At 46.8% G+C, this 14,811-nt stretch overlaps 6 protein-coding genes across 6 annotated transcripts; 5 read left to right on the forward strand and 1 right to left on the reverse strand.

The window, feature by feature from the left end:
- Nucleotides 1-635: 635 nt before the first annotated feature.
- N7516_002410 (uncharacterized protein) lies at nucleotides 636-1,013 on the forward strand (the record flags this gene model as incomplete). The annotated part of the gene is made up of 2 exons (XM_057215130.1): nucleotides 636-653; nucleotides 714-1,013. Coding segments are annotated over 2 exons (318 nt in total), but the record flags the coding sequence as incomplete, so codon positions are not given.
- A 901-nt stretch (nucleotides 1,014-1,914) lies between these two features.
- On the forward strand, nucleotides 1,915-2,463 carry N7516_002411 (uncharacterized protein; the record flags this gene model as incomplete). The annotated part of the gene is made up of 1 exon (XM_057215131.1): nucleotides 1,915-2,463. One exon carries the CDS (start codon nucleotides 1,915-1,917, stop codon nucleotides 2,461-2,463), a length of 549 nt encoding a protein of 182 aa, XP_057077014.1.
- Nucleotides 2,464-4,082: 1,619 nt separating this feature from the next.
- Nucleotides 4,083-5,533, forward strand: N7516_002412 (uncharacterized protein; the record flags this gene model as incomplete). The annotated part of the gene is made up of 3 exons (XM_057215132.1): nucleotides 4,083-4,273; nucleotides 4,342-4,715; nucleotides 4,773-5,533. 3 exons carry the CDS (start codon nucleotides 4,083-4,085, stop codon nucleotides 5,531-5,533), a joined length of 1,326 nt encoding a protein of 441 aa, XP_057077015.1.
- Nucleotides 5,534-5,749: 216 nt separating this feature from the next.
- Nucleotides 5,750-6,991, forward strand: N7516_002413 (uncharacterized protein; the record flags this gene model as incomplete). Its single annotated transcript, XM_057215133.1, has 1 exon — nucleotides 5,750-6,991. The coding sequence occupies one exon, from the start codon at nucleotides 5,750-5,752 to the stop codon at nucleotides 6,989-6,991; it is 1,242 nt and encodes a 413-aa protein (XP_057077016.1).
- A 1,569-nt stretch (nucleotides 6,992-8,560) lies between these two features.
- N7516_002414 (uncharacterized protein) lies at nucleotides 8,561-9,908 on the forward strand (the record flags this gene model as incomplete). Its single annotated transcript, XM_057215134.1, is given in 4 exon segments — nucleotides 8,561-8,934; nucleotides 8,954-9,538; nucleotides 9,735-9,795; nucleotides 9,816-9,908. The coding sequence occupies 4 exon segments, from the start codon at nucleotides 8,561-8,563 to the stop codon at nucleotides 9,906-9,908; spliced, it is 1,113 nt and encodes a 370-aa protein (XP_057077017.1).
- A 2,391-nt stretch (nucleotides 9,909-12,299) lies between these two features.
- N7516_002415 (General substrate transporter) lies at nucleotides 12,300-13,933 on the reverse strand (the record flags this gene model as incomplete). The annotated part of the gene is made up of 2 exons (XM_057215135.1): nucleotides 12,300-13,717; nucleotides 13,777-13,933. 2 exons carry the CDS (start codon nucleotides 13,931-13,933, stop codon nucleotides 12,300-12,302), a joined length of 1,575 nt encoding a protein of 524 aa, XP_057077018.1.
- Nucleotides 13,934-14,811: the final 878 nt, after the last annotated feature.

Genomic DNA, 14,811 nt, shown 5'->3' on the forward strand with positions numbered 1-14,811 from the left:
AGACGCGCAGGCAGAGACAGGCACCCTTTGCCAGTGTAGCGAGAATAGTTCTTTGGGCCGCGGAGAACACGGGATTATAAAAGAGTAACCGCCGCCTGCGGCCGTTGAGTTCGAATTAGCTGATCCCATGGCTTGCTGAGCGGTGGCTCAATAAGACTCCTTTGGTGTTCTGGTAGAGCCTAAAAAGAGTGCTAGCTTTCAAGGTTCTCTCCTTAGTCGATATTTCTTACCTAGATACGCTATCACTTACCACAAGTATAGATCAAATAGACAAAATCCGATGGACTTGAGGCAGTAATGAGTGCCGGGCTGACGAAATATCCTTCGTTTGCCCCATTCCTAGATAGGAGATCCTCCACCAATATAGCTTGTTCAAACAAATATCTATATAGTGGTTTGACAGAACTGCATCCATCAGCCACGATAGCTCACTTATGCTTCAGAGAATCCCCTGGGTCAAGAACAACGTATGCTGCACCAGAAACCATAAGAGCCAGAAGGCCCGCCACAAATTCTATAGTGGGATCGAGGCATAATGGGACAATAGACCCCGGTGCGAATCTGGTGTTGAAGGAAATTTGTTTAACAATCTGCCATAGCTCATGATATGTATAGAGTTCCTCATTTTCATAGTGCACAGCGAACGCTCCTGGGTTTGTTTCAACTTGGTATCGAACCAGGCAAGACACCGATCGCGGCCTGAGGTAGCCTAGACTTATATCACATTCGTGACTTTTTGTTTGAGAGTTGTGACAGGACTGTCCAACCTCAATCAACCATCCTCTTCGATCAACCATCTCGATCATCCATCCACCTCGATCATCCATCCACCTCGATCATCCACCTCAATCATCCAATTCAACCATAACCAGTCTGATCGTGGCGGGCTCCGGCTTCAGGACAATCGGCAGACTGGTTACAACTACCTCGATCATCCGCCTCGATCAACTATCTACCTCGATCATCCATCCACCGCTTCGACCATCCACCTCAATCATCCAATTCAACCATAACTAGTCTGACCGTGGCGGGCTCCGGCTTCAGGACAATCGGCAGACTAGCATCCGCCTCGATCAACCATCCACCTCGATGATCCATCCACCTCAATCAAACACTTCAACCACAACCAGTCTGACCGTGGCGGGCTTCGGCTTCAGGACAATCGGGAGACTGGTGACAACCATTTCGATTACCCCCCTCAATCAACCACGTCGATCAGCCACGTCGATCATCAACATTCACCAGTCTGACCGTGGCGGGCTTCGGCTTCAGGACAATCGGCAGACTAGTCATAAGCACTTCAATTAACCACCTCGACCAACCGTCCACCTCAATCAACCAATTCAATTACAACCAGTCTGACCGTGGCGGGCTTCGGCTTCAGGACAATCGGCAGACTGGTTACAACCACTTCAATCATCCACTTCAATCATCCATTTCAATCATCCATTTCAATCATCCATTTCAATCCCAACGAGTCTGACGGTGGCGGGCTTCGGCTTCAGGACCATCGGCAGACTAGTCACAACCACTTCGATGATCCACCTCAATCAACTATCCATCTCAATTAACCATCCAACACTTCGTCAATCCACCTCGATCAACCATCCACTTCGACTAACCATCCACTTCAATCATCCAATACAATCACAACCAGTATGACCGTGGCTCGATTCCTCCCTTGAAGTCTTGTACAGTCAAGCTTCTAGCATTTATTGGTGGTTCCTGAATCCACTTCATGAATGTCAGATCTTGCGCAACGCGGTGCGGATCTTATGCAACAGTGACAGATTTTCGGTCTCATTAGCAAGGCTATATAAAAAGTTCAATCCGGACGAGTGCAAAGGACGGTATCACCGATCATCTAGACCTTCTCCCTCCGTCATTCCACACGAGTCCAATTTTCACACCACAATGGCCGAATCCCTCCTTTTCACCTATGCCCCCCCCAAACCAATCAACGGGATTCAGCTCATCACACAGCCCATACCCACTTATCGGCCGGAGGAGGTCGGCGTTGAGTTCCTCGGAAACCCCGTCAACCCATTGGACTTTCCCGTTATTCTCGGGAAATACCCTACCAAGCCCAAGAGCACCATCACGGGCCAGGACGGCGAGCAGTGGGCAATTCCAGGCTCCGATGGCGCAGGTCGCATTATCCAAATCAGTTCTGCCGTCAGCAACCTGGCCGTTGACGACCTCGTTATTCTCCGAGCCCACTACAGGGGCACGTGGAGAACGCATGCCGTGTTCATGGAAGAAGATCTCATCCTCGTTCCGTCCACTGTCAAGCTGCACCTTGCGACAATTTTGCGCATGGGAATTGCCTCTGCCTATTTCCTGTTGAGGGAATACCACAACCTCGAACCCGGAGACTGGATCATCCAGAACGCAGCCACCGGAACTATCAGTCATTTCGTCTATCAACTAGCCCGCTATATGGCATCAAAGTCATTAGCGTGATCCACGACCGATCCACAGCCGATGAGTTAGAGCGCACTAAGCGCTCATTACGCTCCCACGATGCATCCTTAGTCCCCACGGAAGAAGAGCTCCGTACGACTAATGCCTTGATAGAAGAAAGAATCGTGTTAGCAATTGACTGTCTCGGACGACTCACTAGCCCGAAACATGGTATCATCCCTCATTTCAGGCGGCACGCTTGTAACGACAGGATTCCTTGGGACGGTTGAAGCTCAGGAGGGAAATCTTCGTCATTCCTGTGGCAGCGTAGTATGACGCTCAAATGCTGGTGGCCCGGGCCACGTTTTAAGCCTTGTCCACGGATGTTGTATGAAATAAGCTTGGCACTATAGTAGTGTTAAGTTTCAGATCAAGAATAGAAGAATATTTGGCCGTTTTTGCATGTCTTTTTAGTGGTTTTTAGTGGTCTTTTTCTTTGGAATACATGCCTTTTTATTTAAATCCCCGTAAGAAGTTCGCTAATGTAGATCCTACCGATCTTTTTGAACTAGTAATTCTAACGTTTTATTTCATCTGAATACTGTACTATTCGTACTAAATGACTTGCAAATTGGTGTATGTTGTACGGAGTAGATGGTATATATAATGGTAAGCTTGTTCTTGGCGGGGCCCACATTGGCAGGCACGTGCAGATACATAGCTAGATCACATGAGGGTCACATGACCGAGGAAAGATATGATTCTTTGTCAGCTTGTCTCAGTGACAATAGTTGCCCGGAGTATACAGCGCTCCCTCCATGATCCCATCTACTAGCTTGTTGAAACAGGCAGGTTATGTTATATATCATATTATATATCATATTAACCGGCATTTCCAACTCAGGGCCACCTCAGCAACTTATGTAAAAGAAACTGAGGCTGACACGCACACCCCTGTACCTTCTTCTTCCCCTGGCAGGGGTAATCACTTAGATGAAAAATTTACAAAATTTCCATCCTAAAGCCGTACCTCATTCCCCCGTTTTACCTTTTTTTTTTTTTTTTTTTTTGGCGGCACATTTATTTACGAATACAAGGCGGCTTGCTACCAGGAAGACTCTCATATGGGATAATCCGACGAGTTTTGCAATTGGGGTTGAAGCCAGTCAACCTTGGAAGATCCATGGATTATTTTAAGATTATTCATCAACGCGATACACCTGAACGAACTAAGACGTCGTATTCGCTTGTAGGCCGCTTCCTGCAGCTTACATTACCCGCAACCAAAAATGGTGCAATGAGAAATTTCTCTGATTTGACGCTGGCGAAATCCTTCGGATCCCCTGATGTCGTATTTTACATCTGATCTTTCGTTTGTTGGGCAGATCCCAAAGCTTAGTCCCTTTTAGAGTCCGCATTTTGTGGGTCCAACACCGTAGATGAAGTCCTATGTTATTACAAATGCTCTCCAGGTGAGAAAAGGCCGAAAGGCCGAGCTCTACAGGTAAATCTGTAGTCTCAAGCTATATTTTGAGCTGCTAGGCACTAGAGAAAGAAAAGAAAAATTGCATTAGCACTTACAAGTTGCATTGAACTACCTTCCCGAAGTCCCAAAGTCCCAAAGTCCTTTTTCAGACTATAAAGTGACCTTGGAGATCACTCCATACTTCCAACATACCATGTCTTCTGAAACGGACAAGCATCCCGCTCTACAAGACCCTCCTGCATCACTACCTGCCGCTGAGTCTGATGGATCCGAGTCAGAAAAACAGACAGCAAATCAACTAGGGGTACCTCCCCCTCCACCGAATGGAGGACTTACAGCATGGCTTCAGGTAGCGGGTGCTTTCTTCCTGTTTTTCAATTCTTGGTGAACTCCAGCCTGACATCCGACGTTTCAAATTGTATCATCCAATGAGCTAACACAACCAATATTAGGGGAATTGTCAATACATTTGGTGTCTTCCAGAGTTACTATGAAGAGACTCTCCTGCCTGGGTACTCCGCATCCTCGATCTCTTGGATTGGTACAATTCAAGGATTCCTTCTCTTCATCGTCGGAGTCGTTGTCGGTCCCATTTTCGACAAGGGCTATCTCAAGACCCTCATCGCCATTGGCTCGTTCCTAGTTGTATTTGGTTTAATGATGACCTCCTTGTCAACCAAGTATTACCAGGTCTTCTTAGCTCATGGTGTCGCCGTGGGAGCTGGTTGCGCCTTCTTGTTCCTTCCTAGTGTCGCTATTGTGGCCACCTACTTTACCTCGCGGAGAGCAGTGGCCACAGGTATAACCGCTTCGGGAGGTAGCATCGGTAAGTGTTGAATATTGATAGAAGGAAAAACACTAGATCGCTAATACTTGTACTAAGGCTCCGTGATCTTCCCTTCTGTGTTTCACAAGCTGATCGGCCCTCTGGGCTTCGGCTGGACGACTCGTGTTATCGCATTTATTGCCCTCGGTGGACTGTTATTTTCCCTAGCTGTGATGAAAATGCGCCTGCCACCTCCGAAGCAGGCGCGAAGGCTGATCGACCCGAGCGCATTCAAAGAATCACCCTTTATCGTGCTTAGTCTGGCACTGTTTTTCGCCTTTATTGGCTTATACTTCCCCTTCTTTTACCTGCCCACCTTCTTCACGTCCTACCTCCATTCCAACGAAAATATTGCCTTCTACAGCATTGCCATTCTTAATGCTGCCTCCGTGTTTGGCCGTATCACGCCCGGTCTACTCGCCGATCGTATCGGCTCCCTCAACACCATCGTCCCAATTAGCTTGATAGCTACCGTCTTAGCTTTCGCGTGGATAGGTATTAGGAACGAGGCTGGAACTATCGTCTTCGCTATCATTTACGGATATGCATCTGGTGCAATTGTCTCATTGCCCCCGACTATCGTTGCTAAGATCACCGCGGATATGAGTATTGTGGGGACCCGAATGGGAATGTGCTTTACCTTTGCTGGCTTGGGGTTGCTGATTGGTAACCCTATCGCGGGCGCTTTGTTGGATCTCGAGAATGCTGTCTTTTGGAAAGCGCAACTTTTCAGTGCTATGACTGTCGTTACTGGTGCGGCTCTTTTCATTGTGTTGAGATTCATTAAGTGGAAGCACGGCGAAGGGTGGAAAATTTAGAGCTATGTAGGTAAACTCGGTAGATAGAGCCTAGTCCACGAAATGGGATGTGGGTATAGACATAACAAGGGGGAAGGGGGCTTATTGCCAGGTCGTCCACGCGACCTGGCCTGTGTCTCTACCTATTTAAGGAAAACGAAAACAATCCTTAGGTCGAAATTAATCGCTCACCCACATTGGAAACACTTTGTACTGGCCACTCATTTCCATTTTACCATGATCGACCCTCAAGACAGATTCTGGTCCGAAGGCCAGAACTACTGCGGCCCGAGCGAAAACCCCACCACCGAAACATATTGCAACGTCTGGGATTGGGATCAACTTCGGATGATCAAGGTCAAAGGCACTGCCAAACTATTTCCGCCTGAAGAGGATAGGGAGCTCTCGATTCTGGCGCGATTGGCCGATTATCTATCGCCGGAAGTTCGCGCTATCTCGGTCGACGACGATGGGCTCCTTACCGGGGTTTCGACAGATCCGAGAGAGGAGGATACTCTATTTCTTGCATATATCCCTTTCTCACTCTGTGGATCGCTAGCCGATTGCCGTACAATTCAGTACTCTAAGCTCCAAGAGCTTGACCGGCTTGGACCGTTCATTGATCTTGTATCGTACGAAAACGAAAACGAATCTAGGATTCTCCAAAAGGTTGTTTTCAAGTTCAACGTCTTGAACAAGCCTTTGAGAATGCAAATGGCCTGGGATGAACTCAACATTCTTAAGAGACTACCGCCACATCCTAACATAATCCCATTCGATCGCGTTGTCCTTGAAGACCACGAGTCCCGGGTGATTGGGTTCACAACGAAGTACATCCCAGGTGGAACTCTCGCTAATCCAAAGATCCTTTTTCGATTCGAGTGGCTACAACAGCTTACTCAAGTCGTGGATTTTCTCAACCTAGAACTAGGGATTATGCACCAAGATATCGCTCCCCGAAACCTACTAATTGATCCTTGCACACATAAGATCGTCCTCTTCGACTTCGACCGGGCTGCATCCGGGAAGAAACGGTTATACGAAGGTCGAGACGATGTTGCTGGTGTCGTCTTCACACTCTACGAGCTTATTACGAACGATACATCCTTCTCGGATATCCCCCACTGGGATCGACATATAGACATGGTGCAAAGTATCTCGGAATGGATTGTTAATCGCGAACTTGACTCTGACGTATCGAAGTTTCGCAACTTCTTGAACGAATGGGTAGCAGTACGAAGATCCGATGGGGATATGGAAAGGTATCTCAATGCACCACACCGATTTACATGGCCGGACCTACCAACAGTGCCCGACTACAATGTACCATTCGTGATGGGTACAACCTGGGATGGAAAGCCAAACTGGATCACTGGCCATCGGTCTAGATTCACTGCAATGAAGATGGGACAGTATTGCTTTCGCTGGGAGAGGCCACCACAGAGCCGCTCGTTGGTCGAGGCTGAGAATAATGTTTAGTCGATCAGAATACCGGACTGCGAAATGAAGAAATATATCTTTGTAATCCTTTCAAATGATTGGCTTCAACCTTGTGTACTCATGGTGAACTCCTGTTGCTTGTTGTATACATATATGGTCACATCACGTATCACGTTATCACATTTCATGTATGCGGGGTAGTTCTTCTGTCTCAGCTGCAACTCAGAAACACGATTCGAAACCACATGAGCTGTGGGTGGCATCTCGTGTTCGGTTCGAGCACTTCGAACTGAGTCCGATGATCCGATCGGTCAAGACGCATCAGCTGAGCAATTCCCATGGCTCTTCGATTTGATACCCAGCTTCGTCGTAGAGTCCCGATATTCGCCTGATACATGCTCTCAATCATGATAGATTCTAATCCCTCAATGCTCCCAAGAAACTCATCTCTTATTATCACGAGATCGATAGCTAGATTTGCTAATCGTTCCATTGTGTCCCTTGGCGTCTCTGAGAGACTATTTATTCCTTCGTGGAGATCGGGGTGTAGATGCTGCAAGACGGTGGCAAGCTGGAGCATATACCTTGCTATTAGAACAGGGTGTGTATTTGCGTTGGGGATATTTAACAGAGCTTCACTCGTTTTCAGTGATGTTTTGGAAAGGGTGTCGTATGACATAGTTAAGATTTCATGGGCGAGAATCAAGGGATCACCCCCGGCTTGACATATTCTCTCGGTGTCTTTTTGTGAGGGCAGTGATTCAAGTAAGAGCCGTGAAAGCCTCTCATGTTTGTTATGCGAGACAGGTACCTCGACTTCTGGCTTTCCAAGGTTATTAGAAAAGACACGATCTTCGGGCGATGGTTGCTAAGACAAGGTATGAGTGACAATCGAATGGCGGTAGGATCTTGAAACACACCTGCGGTGATCTATAGAAGTCAAGAGACGCCGAGGCTGTTAGAATCGGCGATTCTGGTGTCGGAATACCATAGCTTGACCTTTTCCCATGTTCACTGGACGTCAAAGGTGTTTGTCCTTCGCTGGTATCGATATTTTCTCCACCAGTTCGCGTCATCAGGGATCCAGGCTCCTTCGGGAAACTCTTGGCTAACGCATTTAGATACTCGAATTTGACATGGCTTGCATATTGTATTACCGAGCGGATCGAATACACATTTCATCTTCCGCCGCTTGCATTACCAGCAGCTGCGGGTCCCCTTGCGGAGCTTTCGGCGCTGTGCATGGGGCGGAGACATCGTATCTACAGATTGACCGAGACCTGATGTGTTGCGGAGATGTGACTAAAAAAATATACGGCAGATGGCTGGTGGGCAAGGGGGTTCTTTTGCCTGACGGCGGTCGAAGCGGGTTGGGGGGCCTTTTAGGAGTGGGCCCGGCGGTCGAAAGTAAAACTAGTCCCTAATAGGCCTAGTGGTTGCGGCCCGACGGACGAGCCTAGCGCTAATCCTAATTAAGCTTCGATATTTAGTATCCGGCAGACGAATGATACTAAATCACTTGCCTAGGTGGAAGCCAGTTCTTTGGCGGACGAAGCCATTATCAGATAGCGAAAAAGGCCAAGAGACATGTCTTCCTAAAACCCCGACATGGGGGAGGTGTCGAAAGCCAATTCGAGAGTGGTTAATCCGACAACCTCATCTACCGATATCCAGCACACCCCAGCAGAAATTGACCAAGAGAAGCATGACGATGAGAAGGACTTGACCGCAGAGCCTTCTTACATAACGGGCCTGCGATTGTTTCTCATCATGGTCACCATCTTTATGAGCACTCTCCTGGCCGCCCTCGAGATTGGGATTATTGCGACCGCTATTCCTGGCATCACCGATGACTTCCACCAATTGAATGATGTCAGATGGTACGGGAGTGCCACTTTTCTCCTTGTTGGGGCATCCTCTCCGATGTGGAGCAAGATGTATAAATATCTCCGCATCAAATGGGTTTACCTAAGCTCCGTGGTGTTTTTACTTGGTTGGCAGCATTGTCGCCGCCTCTGCTCAGAACAGACTTTCTGTAATCATCGGTCGAGCAATCCAAGGATTGGGGGCTGCGGGGACTCTGGGTGGATCTGTTATTCTTATTAGTGTCGTGGCCGAGCCAAGAAGGCGTCCAGTATTGATCGGTAGCTGGATGGGAGTCTTTATGGTATCGACCATCCTGGGGCCTGTTCTCGGTGGTGTCTTTACGAGTGAGGTCTCCTGGCGGTGGTGTTTCTGGATCAACCTGCCTCTTGGAGGTCCGATTGTCATTATGTGTTTACTGTTCTTGCGGGTGCCCGGGCACATCAAGCCTGTCCCAGCCACTTGGAAAGAGATAATTTTACAGCTTGACCTTCCTGGGTTTTCCTTGTTACTCGGTTCTCTCGTGTGCTTTACCTTGGCTCTGCAATGGGGTGGCCAGACCAAAGCGTGGAGCTTCGGTGTTGTCATCGCCACCTTGGTTCTTTGGATTGCCTTCACGATCATGTTTTTCATAGTTGAGGGACTCCATGGCTCTCGAGCTATGGTTCCATTGAAGCTGCTGAAACCTCGCATGACATGGGATAATGCTTTGTGGTGCTATATGTGAGTACTCAACCACTCCATTCCTAGCCTCTTGCCCCAGAGCTAACATTCCGTACTTACTTAGCTCCAACTCTTCGTTCTACCAGTTTCTTTTCAGTTCATCTATACATATTTCTCTAACAGTGCCCCGTTGCTCTCTTACTTAGTTATTAATTCGTTCTATACATACCAAAATAATATCCTCTTAAATTCGCAGCCTGTGCAGCGGCCAGGTCCCTTATATTCCACCTTGCCAAAGTGGCGGAGTGTATCTTTTAGTAAGATATTACAACCATAGCATACGAATGCCAATGCTAGAGTTTCTTCTGTGACTGGAAGCTCAATGGTTGGAGCCGGCGTTGTCATATTGATTTTCGGAATTGGAATCTGACTGATTATGGATAGTTGTAGATGTGACGGGTGACGAGAAATGAGAAATGAGGGGTTGTATGTATGGAATTAGTACGTTCTCATTTGATTAGTGCGTTCTTCTATATATATGTAGCTACCCGGTTCGGAATTACCTTATTCCAATATTACTATATGATACATCGAGTCCCCCCTATATACAGTGACTGGACATAAGTTTTTACACCCCTGGCCCCACACCCCTATGATTATATAATATACTGCCGGTATAAAACTCTATGAATTAAAACTATCTAGTACGGCGTATACCACCCCTGGCTCTCAATGATGGCCTCCACCCGGTGCGGCATCGTCTCAGAGAGATGCTCCATATGCCGTAGCTCCAATTCATCCCATGCCTACTGCGTAGTAGCCACTAAAATCTCTTTTGTAGTGTCATTATTACGTATATGTAGTAGATCAGGCCGAAGCTCATAGATCTTAGCTTTCAACAAAGCCCAGAGATTCTTAATAGGGTTTAAATCAGGAGAATAAGGAGGCTATTCTATAACCTCAATCTACATCTCAGCTAATACATCCCGTACAATATACGCGGTATATATTAGAGCATTATCATACTAGAAAATGCTATCTTGATTTACAATCAAGGTAGGTAGGATTCGGCGGTATAAATCCTTAATAATAAGGCCTATAATACCTATACGCTTAGCCTTAGGATCCCTAAAGAGTAGGATAAGGCCTATACGCCGGGTAGCGCTAGAAAATATAGCCCAAAATATCTGCTTTACTTACTTCCCTTATATAGGTAGGCCTTAACATTGTCCCTCTCTCGGCTAGTCCTTTAGACGAACAAAGGTCTACTCTCGACGAACACTAATCCCACGTTCAACTATACATTCATTAGACTAAAAAACACGGGCCTAATCCTTAGGTATAAAGTAGCGGTAACGAAAGGCCTATTAGAGGCGTTTAAGTGTATATTCTTCCTTAAGAAGGGGCCGCTAGCTATATCGCCATTTGCGTAGGTTTTCGGCGTTTAAAAGGCGTTATATAGAGCGGTATTTGACCTTATAATCAACCTTAGCAAGTAGATCTTCGGCCATAATCTTTGGATCTCCGTAGATAGCGTTTAGAATTCGATCTTTATCGGCTTTAGAAAGCTTCTTTAGCCTACTAGATCTCGACTTTGACACGCCTTCACGTCGCTCGCTCTCTTTTTTGATAGTATACCGAATTATAGGGAGGGGAATATAGGGGTAACGCGTATGAATCCGCTTATACCCCCATCCAATGGCATGAAGCTCGCATATACGCTCACGTATAGCAGGGGTAAGCTCTTTGGACCGCGCCATAGTAATTGAGAAGGTAGTATTAATTGAGAAGGTAGTATAGAAGGTATAGTAATGAATAATGATTTGAGACCTATATAAATACATTTTAGACCAACATACAAATTCGCGTACTAATTTAGCGTGATTTTGAACTACGCGTTTTAGGTAGGCGGTATAATAATATAGTGGCGGTGAGCTAAGTGGGGCCATAGGGGGTGTAAAAACTTATGTCCACTGACTGTACCTTTGGTTTAGCTGGTGCGGTAGCGGCCGTTCTCTTGACACTTCTCATTCCCCAGAAACAGCTTCCTGATCATCAACGCCAGAAGACGGAGGAGTCCGGAACTGTTTGAATGATTTGAGTTGGCAGGAAGGGTATGTTAGAACTTTCCATTACTATAGAATGGTCATATTCCTAGGAGTTAGTGGTATGTAGGTAGTAAGAGCGATAGTCCGTTAAAAAATCAACTAAAAAATAAAATAAAATACTAAACCAGATCTACAAACCATTCAACTAGAGCTTTCTAAGATATTCCTAGATATTATAGAACTAAAAGTAGAGGGTTGGGTCCGTAACTATATAGAGCTCGGCGAGGTTGAATTGTAGCATAGGTGGTGCATTTTATTAAGATGACCTACTGACTTAGCTACTCTCCCACTTTGCTCAGGCTGCTCAAGTAACGCCTAGTTAGTTGACTAGTTAACTAGCTAGTGAACAAACGGCGATAAGGGGTGAGCACTAAAACGGAAAGGGAAATCCAACTTGCCCGGCCTAAAATCCGGTGTGTATGTATGTAGGCCTTGACATAAATACAATAGCCATGATGGATAATTAGAACGACTGTTAAATCTTTTCTATTAGAAACATTCAATTCAAATTGACACTACAAGACAATGGTGGATAATCTTACATAACTATCTATAGGATTTGCTCTTCCACATAAACTTCGAACAGTAACGAAAGACACCTAGATAACATCAGTATCCAGCCTGCTGGAGTTTAGCCTGCGAGGAACTGTTTCGGGACCGAGCACTGCCGTAATTACAACACCCAACAGCAACAAAAAATTACACAGTCACAATCACGAGGTGCTACCGTTCTTATCGAAGACGAGCAGTTCTTGCGAAACATCAGAGGGCGTCTCCACCTGGTAAGTCTTCTCCTTTTCAAAGATCCGCGCTACCTCCTCCAGAGATAGACCTTTAGTCTCCGGGAAGAGGAAGTAGATCGTCGCACCAAAAATCACAAGACAACCCAGATACACCGTGAAGTATCTCCAGTGGATTGCCCCCAGTGCGATCGGGTTGATAAACTGGTTGAAGAAGCAAGCCATCGAATCGGTGGTCAGCGTGATGGCAAGACCCTTGGCACGAAGCTGGAAGGGCAGGATTTCAGCTGGGTATGCAATAAACAAGGGCATATATGCCATATCGTAAGCGCTGCAAAAGAGGAAAAGCATGGGAACCACCGCAATGCCAGCTTCCAGCACATGAAGCTCTTGGAAGAGACCTGACATGGTTGATGCGGCGGATAGATAGATGAACATCAACAATGTTGCGATTAGCCAGAGTTTTCGTCGTCCGTATCGGTTTGCAGCCATTGCTCCGCAGACCGCAAATGCCAGGTTCCACACCTGCATGCTTATATTGATGGCAGCCTGGTGAGATGCGTTATATATACCGACTGATTCTAGAATCGGTGCTAGATAATAAGAAACAACGCCTGGAAGGAGGAACTCGGTTAGAAACTGGGTCGGGACAAAGGGGGCTTTGTGTGTGTTTTTCATACCATTTCCAGACCACTCTTGCATGAATCCCAGGATAACACAAATGGATAGACGATGCAAGTTGCTCCGAGTTGCGAAAAAGGTGCTCCAGCGTCGGCAGCTCTTATCGGATTCCGCATTGATGCTCTTGCAAATCTGGTAGAATTCGTCCTGAACAAGTTCGTCGTTTTCGTCTCCATTGGCGTGATACCTTGCCAGTATAGCCATTCCCTCCTCTTTCCTGCCCCGAGAAACCAACCATCTTGGACTCTCGGGAACAAAACAAAGCCCTATCAATTGAAGGACCGGATAAAACACCTGCGTTAAGCAGGGGAGTTTCCATGACCAACTCCCTAGAATCGTGAGTCCAGCAAAACCAATAGCAGCCGATGTGATCGACCCGATGAACCAAAGTGCATTGTATAGACCCGTGAAGGCCTGTCGCTGGCGTGGGTGTGACGATTCGGTGATGAGTAAAGGCGCAGCAGTTTGCGAAACTCCAACTCCCATTCCAGCTAGAACACGAGCACCAAAGAAGACCCAATTGTTGTTTGTGGCGACTTGGATAATCGAGGCGACGATCACTAGCGAGGAGCCGATCAGAACGCAGATCCTCCGCCCCAGATTGTCGGCGATGTAAGATCCGGGGATGAACGCGCAAAAGGATCCCAGCGAGACAGCGGCGATAATAAGACCTCTTCCATTTGTGTCAAGGCCATCCAAAAACCTCGAGACTGTTTTCTTTTTGTTAGTCTTGTGTTCCCATATAACATAGAGATATATAGATACATACATTCGGGAAGCACCAGGAGGCCATTGATCATGCTAGCACAATATCCGGCTGTAGCCGATGCAGATAACATAAACCCGATCCCCAGGTTTAGTCTCCGCAGTCCTGGATCTTTCATCCAGCTGCTGTTGGTGTTGTTCTGTAAGAGCTTGGAGGCCATGTTTGGCGATGCTCTGCAAAGACAGTGAGTCTCGTGGAATATTTTTCCGAGACGTTAAAAACTCCGAGCTGTCAAGCTCTTCATTTAAACACTAAATAATTAATTGGTAAAAAAAAAACCTCCGAATGATAGTCCGCCCCAACATTCCTCACATTTATCTAGGATCCGAGCTCTCCGCGCGAGGTTGCAGCTGTAACTAAGGAGTAGGAATGAAGGGAGGGAAATCAAATGGTCTGATCACCGGACAATTTTCCTTAGTTTGTTCAGATCCAAGAGCCCTGGTGCGATACGGTTGTTGACATGCCTGTTTAAATATTGCCATTGGAAGGTGAGCTTCCAAGCTCTTGGGTGGCTCGGATGCTTGAGGAATGTCCGTAGCTCTCATAGCTCCCTCTCCTCACCTTTGGCCACGAGGATCGTTGCCTAAGTTTAGCTGGGGATTAGTAGCTATAGCCTCCGTCTGGATTCCCTTGGTTATTGGATTCGTGATAGATCGGCTCGCCCTTAATGCAGGGACTTGTCTCTGGGGAAACGCTGTAAGGAAAAGCTCCCCCGAAGACTTTCTAGGGAACGAACATGATTTCCTTTCCTTTCCTTTCTTGGCTTTGTGAGGCAGCCCGGTGTACCTCCTCCTCCCATAATACGTCACTTGATATTTGAAAAGCCAGATCAAGGAGAGTCTTGGATCAGGAAGGCATAGCGGCGTGGAATGATATTACTCTGAGTTCTTACGCGGACAGCCTTATGGCACCAATCGGAACACTCATCATGGTATCCCGGTGGCTTTTTATTTCCCCCTGCTTAAAAGTTGAAATAGATTCAGGAAAATATAAACCTTACTGTGTAGATATGACTGCTGATGATATTGCTAGTCAGTA

The sequence above is a fragment of the Penicillium verrucosum genome (genome assembly GCF_028828655.1).
Source record: "Penicillium verrucosum strain IBT 35672 chromosome Unknown utg000001l_segment0_segment0, whole genome shotgun sequence".
Taxonomy (NCBI): Eukaryota; Fungi; Ascomycota; class Eurotiomycetes; order Eurotiales; family Aspergillaceae; genus Penicillium; species Penicillium verrucosum.